Source organism: Anomaloglossus baeobatrachus, chromosome 9 (assembly GCF_048569485.1).
Source record: "Anomaloglossus baeobatrachus isolate aAnoBae1 chromosome 9, aAnoBae1.hap1, whole genome shotgun sequence".
Lineage (NCBI taxonomy): Eukaryota > Metazoa > Chordata > Amphibia > Anura > Aromobatidae > Anomaloglossus > Anomaloglossus baeobatrachus.
This window is the reverse complement of record NC_134361.1, coordinates 23,340,725-23,349,075: the sequence shown is the minus strand read 5'-3', so window position 1 is coordinate 23,349,075 and position 8,351 is coordinate 23,340,725. Positions and strand designations below refer to the sequence as shown.

General features: G+C 55.7%; 1 protein-coding gene across 1 annotated transcript in view; it reads left to right on the top strand.

Moving 5' to 3' along the window:
• The first annotated feature begins 333 nt into the window (after nucleotides 1-333).
• SKIC2 (SKI2 subunit of superkiller complex) overlaps nucleotides 334-8,351 on the top strand; it is a 53,286-nt gene continuing 45,268 nt past the window's right edge. The window contains exons 1-3 of the mRNA XM_075323279.1: nucleotides 334-393; nucleotides 661-720; nucleotides 848-969. Coding sequence (XP_075179394.1) covers nucleotides 708-720; nucleotides 848-969 — 135 coding nt within the window. The 5' untranslated portion in view covers nucleotides 334-393; nucleotides 661-707. The remainder of the gene's footprint in view (nucleotides 394-660; nucleotides 721-847; nucleotides 970-8,351) is intronic.

Here is an 8,351-nt window from a genome sequence, read left to right as displayed (position 1 = left end):
CCGCATTTCTCAGATCCTGGAGCTGCGGCTGCTCAGTGCCAACAAATCTGGACTTCATCCTTCACGTCCCCCAGCGCTGCCAACCATCGAGACTCCGCATACAGGTGGAACATTCACTTCCGCCATCCATTTACGTCATGACGTCTCCAACTACAACCCTCTCTCCACGCCGTGGAACGTTCAGGTACTAGAGATAAAACAGGAAGGTATCACGTGATGCACCTGCGGCGGCCATGTTATTGTGGACAAAGTATTACAGCGCTGTGGAGATTTGGCTTCGTTAACATGGCTGCCGTTGGAGACAGATTTGTAAGTGCTTTACTTCCTCCACCCTCTGACGTCAGGGCCCCGTCTTTCAGACTGACACACAGGCAAAGTGCTGACTTTTGTATGGTACCTGAGCATTACTTGTTTTATGATCTGAGCAGGGCTGTAGTCGTGACGTCATCTTATCTGTGCATCTCATTAGACACTATATACTCCTGCCTGCAGTTATCAGTGTAGAATTTGGGGTCTTCCTCTGAACAGTCCCCCCTGGATATGTCTGCAGAGTTCATGATGTTGTGTGACAATGCCATCTGTACCTTCCTGTGTTTAGAGGGGCTTCTGTCACCATGGTAACGGGGTGATAATGCTCTGTCCTTTGTGTTTATTTGGTAGATTTCGGATGAGCCGTCCTCGTGTGCTGTGAGCTCCAGACGTCGGCTATGAGTAAGCGAGGTGAGATACCGCCAATCAGAGCGCCCCTCTCATCTGCAGCTGAGCTACCGGGAAATTAGAGCTGGGATCTGATTGGCTGCTACCGGTGACTCCACCCCTGAGGTACTAATCTCATTTTACCCTCCAGGTCTCTCGCCTGTGGATCCGCTGGATCTCCCGCTTTCTATACTGGAAGTTGGCATCGCTGGCAGATTTGAGCTGATCACGGACGCCCCCGACCCTAAAGGATCCACTATTCCACTATCCACGGTGAGGACACTGCACAGACGGGAGCCGGATCATCCATTTCTGATCACTTTTACCACTAATTGATGCAAGTTGCATGGATCCTGTTGCATGATGCACGCAGCGGGCGTCTTTTTACTATTGGATAGATCGTGTAATAATACATCCCAGCCCTGGTGCGTGATATTAGATCACACGTCAGGTGCGGCTGTATGCAGGGGGCTCCGGAGCTGTGATATACAGGCCCCATCCACCTCACATCTGAGCGAGGCCCGATCACTATTGCATAACTTCTAAAATGTCCAGGTGTCTGGCAGATATCCCCATGCCTCGCCGGTCCGGGGTCCCAATGTGATTGCACAGGTCCCAATGTGAATGCACGGAACCCATTGTGATTGCACGGGTCCCAATGTGATTGCACGGGTCCCAATGTGATTGCACGGGTCCCAATGTGATTGCACGGGTCCCAATGTGGTCGCAGGGGTCCCAATGTGGTTGCAGGGGTCCCAATGTGATTGCACGGGTCCCAATGTGATTGCACGGGTCCCAATGTGATTGCACAAGTCCCAATGTGGTTGCACGGGTCCCAATGTGGTTGCAGGGGTCCCAATGTGATTGCACGGGTCCCAATGTGATTGCACGGGTCCCAATGTGATTGCACGGGTCCCATTGTGGTTGCAGGGGGCCCAATGTGATTGCACGGGACCCAATGTGATTGCACGGGTCCCAATGTGATTGCACGGGTCCCAATGTGATTGCACGGGGCCCAATGTGATTGCACGGGACCCAATGTGATTGCACGGGACCCAATGTGATTGCACGGGTCCAAATGTGATTGCAGGGGACCCAATGTGATTACACGGGTCCCATTGTGGTTGCAGGGGGCCCATTGTGGTTGCAGGGGGCCCAATGTGATTGCACGGGTCCCAATGTGATTGCACGGGTCCCAATGTGATTGCACGGGTCCCAATGTGATTGCACGGGTCCCAATGTGGTCGCACGGGTCCCAATGTGATTGCAGGGTTCCCAATGTGATTGCAGGGTTCCCAATGTGGTCGCAGGGGGCCCAATGTGGTCGCAGGGGGCCCAATGTGATTGCACGGGTCCCAATGTGATTGCAGGGTTCCCAATGTGATTGCACGGGACCCAATGTGATTGATTGCACGGGTCCCAATGTGATTGCACGGGTCCCAATGTGATTGCACGGGACCCAATGTGATTGCACGGGACCCATTGTGGTTGCAGGGGGCCCAATGTGATTGCACAGGACCCAATGTGATTGCACGGGTCCCAATGTGATTGCACGGGTCCCAATGTGATTGCAGGTGGCCCAATGTGATTGCAGGGGGCCCAATGTGATTGCAGGGGGCCCAATGTGATTGCACGGGTCCCAATGTGATTGCACGGGACCCAATGTGATTGCACGGGACCCAATGTGATTGCACGGGTCCCATTGTGGTTGCAGGGGGCCCAATGTGATTGCACGGGTCCCAATGTGATTGCACGGGTCCCAATGTGATTGCACGGGTCCCAATGTGGTCGCAGGAAGCCCAATGTGATTGCACGGGTCCCATTGTGGTTGCAGGGGGCCCAATGTGATTGCAGGGGGCCCAATGTGATTGCACGGGTGCCAATGTGGTTGCACGGGACCCAATGTGATTGTACGGGTCCCAATGTGATTATACGGGTGCCAATGTGGTTGCAGGGGGCCCAATGTGATTGCACGGGTCCCAATGTGATTGCACGGGTCCCAATGTGGTTGCAGGGGGCCCAATGTGATTGCACGGGTCCCAATGTGGTCGCAGGGGTCCCAATGTGATTGCACAGGTCCCAATATGATTGCACGGCTCCAATGTGATTGCACGGGTCCCAATGTGATTGCACGGGTCCCAATGTGATTGTACGGGTGCCAATGTGATTGCAGGGGTCCCAATGTGATTGCACGGGTCCCAATGTGATTGCACGGGTCCCATTGTGGTTGCAGGAAGCCCAATGTGATTGCACGGGACCCAATGGATTGCACGGGTCCCATTGTGGTCGCAGGATGCCCAATGTGATTGCACGGGACCCAATGTGATTGCACGGGACCCAATGTGATTGCACGGGACCCAATGTGATTGCACGGGACCCAATGTGATTGCACAAGCCCCAATGTGATTGCAGGGGGCCCAATGTGATTGCAGGGGGCCCAATGTGATTGCAGGGGGCCCAATGTGATTGCAGGGGGCCCAATGTGATTGCACGGGTCCCAATGTGATTGCACGGGTCCCAATGTGATTGCACGGGTCCCAATGTGGTTGCACGGGTCCCAATGTGATTGCACGGGTCCCAATGTGATTGCACGGGTCCCAATGTGATTGCACGGGTCCCATTGTGGTTGCACGGGACCCAATGTGATTACACGGGTCCCATTGTGGTTGCAGGAAGCCCAATGTGATTGAACGGGACCCAATGTGATTGCACGGGTCCCAATGTGGTCGCAGGAAGCCCAATGTGATTGCACGGGTCCCAATGTGATTGCACGGGATCCAATGTAATTGCACGGGATCCAATGTAATTGCACGGGACCCAATGTGATTGCAGGGGGCCCAATGTGATTGCAGGGGGCCCAATGTGATTGCAGGGGGCCCAATGTGATTGCAGGGGGCCCAATGTGATTGCAGGGGGCCCAATGTGATTGCAGGGGGCCCAATGTGATTGCAGGGGGCCCAATGTGATTGCAGGGGGCCCAATGTGATTGCAGGGGGCCCAATGTGATTGCAGGGGGCCCAATGTGATTGCACGGGACGCAATGTGATTGCACGGGTCCCAATGTAATTGCAGGGGGCCCAATGTGATTGCACGGGTCCCAATGTGATTGCACGGGTCCCAATGTGGTTGCAGGGGGCCCAATGTGATTGCACGGGTCCCAATGTGATTGCACGGGTCCCAATGTGGTCGCAGGGGGCCCAATGTGGTCGCAGGGGGCCCAATGTGATTGCACGGGTCCCAATGTGATTGCAGGGTTCCCAATGTGATTGCACGGGTCCCAATGTGATTGCACGGGTCCCAATGTGATTGCACGGGACCCAATGTGATTGCACGGGTCCCATTGTGGTTGCACGGGTCCCAATGTGATTGCACGGGACCCAATGTGATTGCACGGGTCCCAATGTGATTGCAGGGGGCCCAATGTGATTGCAGGGGGCCCAATGTGATTGCAGGGGGCCCAATGTGATTGCAGGGGGCCCAATGTGATTGCAGGGGGCCCAATGTGATTGCAGGGGGCCCAATGTGATTGCAGGGGGCCCAATGTGATTGCAGGGGGCCCAATGTGATTGCAGGGGGCCCAATGTGATTGCAGGGGGCCCAATGTGATTGCACGGGTCCCAATGTGATTGCACGGGTCCCAATGTGATTGCACGGGTCCCAATGTGATTGCACGGGGCCCAATGTGATTGCACGGGTCCCAATGTGATTGCACGGGTCCCAATGTGGTCGCAAGGGGCCCAATGTGATTGCACGGGACCCAATGTGATTGCACGGGTCCCAATGTGGTCGCAGGAAGCCCAATGTGATTGCACGGGTCCCAATGTGATTGCACGGGTCCCAATGTGATTGCACGGGTCCCAATGTGATTGCACAGGTCCCATTGTGGTTGCAGGAAGCCCAATGTGATTGCACGGGACCCAATGTGATTGCACGGGTCCCAATGTGGTAGCAGGAAGCCCAAAGTGATTGCACGGGACCCAAAGTGATTGCACGGGTCCCATTGTAGTTGCAGGGGGCCCAATGTGATTGCACGGGACCCAATGTGATTGCACGGGACCCAATGTGATTGTACGGGTCCCAATGTGATTGTACGGGTCCCAATGTGATTGTACGGGTCCCAATGTGGTTGCAGGGGGCCCAATGTGATTGCACGGGTCCCAATGTGATTGCACGGGTCCCAATGTGATTGCACGGGTCCCAATGTGATTGCACGGGTCCCAATGTGGTCGCAGGGGGCCCAATGTGATTGCACGGGTCCCAATGTGGTCGCAGGGGGCCCAATGTGATTGCACGGGTCCCAATATGATTGCACGGGTCCCAATGTGATTGCACGGGTCCCAATGTGATTGCACGGCTCCCAATGTGATTGCACGGGTCCCAATGTGATTGCACGGGTCCCAATGTGATTGCACGGGTCCCAATGTGATTGCACGGGTCCCAATGTGATTGCACGGGTCCCATTGTGGTTGCAGGAAGCCCAATGTGATTGCAGGGGGCCCAATGGATTGCACGGGTCCCATTGTGGTCGCAGGAAGCCCAATGTGATTGCACGGGACCCAATGTGATTGCACGGGACCCAATGTGATTGCACGGGACCCAATGTGATTGCACGGGACCCAATGTGATTGCACGGGACCCAATGTGATTGCACGGGACCCAATGTGATTGCAAGGGACCCAATGTGATTGCAGGGGGCCCAATGTGATTGCACGGGTCCCAATGTGATTGCACGGGTCCCAATGTGGTTGCAGGGGGCCCAATGTGGTTGCACGGGACCCAATGTGATTGCACGGGTCCCAATGTGGTCGCAGGGGGCCCAATGTGGTCGCAGGGGGCCCAATGTGATTGCAGGGTTCCCAATGTGATTGCACGGGTCCCAATGTGATTGCACGGGTCCCAATGTGATTGTACGGGTCCCAATGTGGTTGCAGGGGGCCCAATGTGATTGCACGGGTCCCAATGTGGTCGCAGGGGTCCCAATGTGATTGCACGGGTCCCAATGTGATTGCACGGGTCCCAATGTGATTGCAGGGGGCCCAATGTGATTGCACGGGTCCCATTGTGGTTGCACGGGACCCAATGTGATTACACGGGTCCCATTGTGGTTGCAGGAAGCCCAATGTGATTGAACGGGACCCAATGTGATTGCACGGGTCCCAATGTGGTCGCAGGAAGCCCAATGTGATTGCACGGGTCCCAATGTGATTGCACGGGATCCAATGTAATTGCACGGGATCCAATGTAATTGCACGGGACCCAATGTGATTGCAGGGGGCCCAATGTGATTGCAGGGGGCCCAATGTGATTGCAGGGGGCCCAATGTGATTGCAGGGGGCCCAATGTGATTGCAGGGGGCCCAATGTGATTGCAGGGGGCCCAATGTGATTGCAGGGGGCCCAATGTGATTGCAGGGGGCCCAATGTGATTGCAGGGGGCCCAATGTGATTGCAGGGGGCCCAATGTGATTGCAGGGGGCCCAATGTGATTGCAGGGGGCCCAATGTGATTGCACGGGACGCAATGTGATTGCACGGGTCCCAATGTAATTGCAGGGGGCCCAATGTGATTGCACGGGTCCCAATGTGATTGCAGGGGGCCCAATGTGATTGCACGGGTCCCAATGTGGTTGCACGGGACCCAATGTGATTGCACGGGGCCCAATGTGATTGCAGGGGGCCCAATGTGATTGCACGGGTCCCAATGTGGTTGCACGGGACCCAATGTGATTGCACGGGACCCAATGTGATTGTACGGGTTCCAATGTGATTGTACGGGTCCCAATGTGGTTGCAGGGGGCCCAATGTGATTGCACGGGTCCCAATGTGGTCGCAGGGGTCCCAATGTGATTGCACGGGTCCCAATGTGATTGCACGGGTCCCAATGTGATTGCACGGGACCCAATGTGATTGCACGGGTCCCAATGTGATTGCACGGGTCCCAATGTGATTGCACGGGTCCCAATGTGATTGCACGGGTCCCAATGTGATTGCACAGGTCCCAATGTGATTGCACAGGTCCCATTGTGGTTGCAGGAAGCCCAATGTGATTGCACGGGACCCAATGGATTGCACGGGTCCCATTGTGGTCGCAGGAAGCCCAATGTGATTGCACGGGACCCAATGTGATTGCACGGGACCCAATGTAATTGCACGAGTCCCAATGTGGTTGCACGGGTCCCAATGTGGTTGCACGGGTCCCAATGTGATTGCACGGGTCCCAATGTGATTGCACGGGTCCCAATGTGGTCGCAGGGGGCCCAATGTGATTGCACGGGTCCCAATGTGGTCGCAGGGGGCCCAATGTGATTGCACGGGTCCCAATATGATTGCACGGGTCCTAATGTGATTGCACGGGACCCAATGTGATTGTACGGGTCCCAATGTGATTGTACGGGTCCCAATGTGGTTGCAGGGGGCCCAATGTGATTGCACGGGTCCCAATGTGATTGCACGGGTCCCAATGTGATTGCACGGGTCCCAATGTGATTGCACGGGTCCCAATGTGATTGCACGGGTCCCAATGTGATTGCACGGGTCCCAATGTGGTCGCAGGGGGCCCAATGTGATTGCACGGGTCCCAATGTGGTCGCAGGGGGCCCAATGTGATTGCACGGGTCCCAATGTGATTGCACGGGTCCCAATGTGATTGCACGGGTCCCAATATGATTGTACGGCTCCCAATGTGATTGCACGGCTCCCAATGTGATTGCACGGGTCCCAATGTGATTGCACGGGTCCCAATGTGATTGCACGGGTCCCATTGTGGTTGCAGGAAGCCCAATGTGATTGCACGGGACCCAATGGATTGCACGGGTCCCATTGTGGTCGCAGGAAGCCCAATGTGATTGCACGGGACCCAATGTGATTGCACGGGACCCAATGTGATTGCACGGGACCCAATGTGATTGCACGGGACCCAATGTGATTGCACGGGACCCAATGTGATTGCACGGGACCCAATGTGATTGCACGGGACCCAATGTGATTGCACGGGACCCAATGTGATTGCAAGGGACCCAATGTGATTGCAGAGGGCCCAATGTGATTGCACGGGTCCCAATGTGATTGCAGGGGGCCCAATGTGATTGCACGGGTCCCAATGTGGTTGCACGGGTCCCAATGTGGTTGCACGGGACCCAATGTGATTGCACGGGGCCCAATGTGATTGCAGGGGGCCCAATGTGATTGCACGGGTCCCAATGTGGTTGCACGGGTCCCAATGTGATTGTACGGGTCCCAATGTGATTGTACGGGTCCCAATGTGGTTGCAGGGGGCCCAATGTGATTGCACGGGTCCCAATGTGATTGCACGGGTTCCATTGTGGTTGCAGGAAGCCCAATGTGATTGCACGGGACCCAATGGATTGCACGGGTCCCATTGTGGTCGCAGGAAGCCCAATGTGATTGCACGGGACCCAATGTGATTGCACGGGACCCAATGTGATTGCACGAGTCCCAATGTGGTTGCAGGGGGCCCAATGTGATTGCACGGGTCCCAATGTGATTGCACGGGTCCCAATGTGGTCGCAGGGGGCCCAATGTGATTGCACGGGTCCCAATGTGATTGCACGGGTCCCAATGTGATTGCACGGGTCCCAATATGATTGCACGGCTCCCAATGTGATTGCACGGGTCCCAATGTGATTGCACGGGTCCC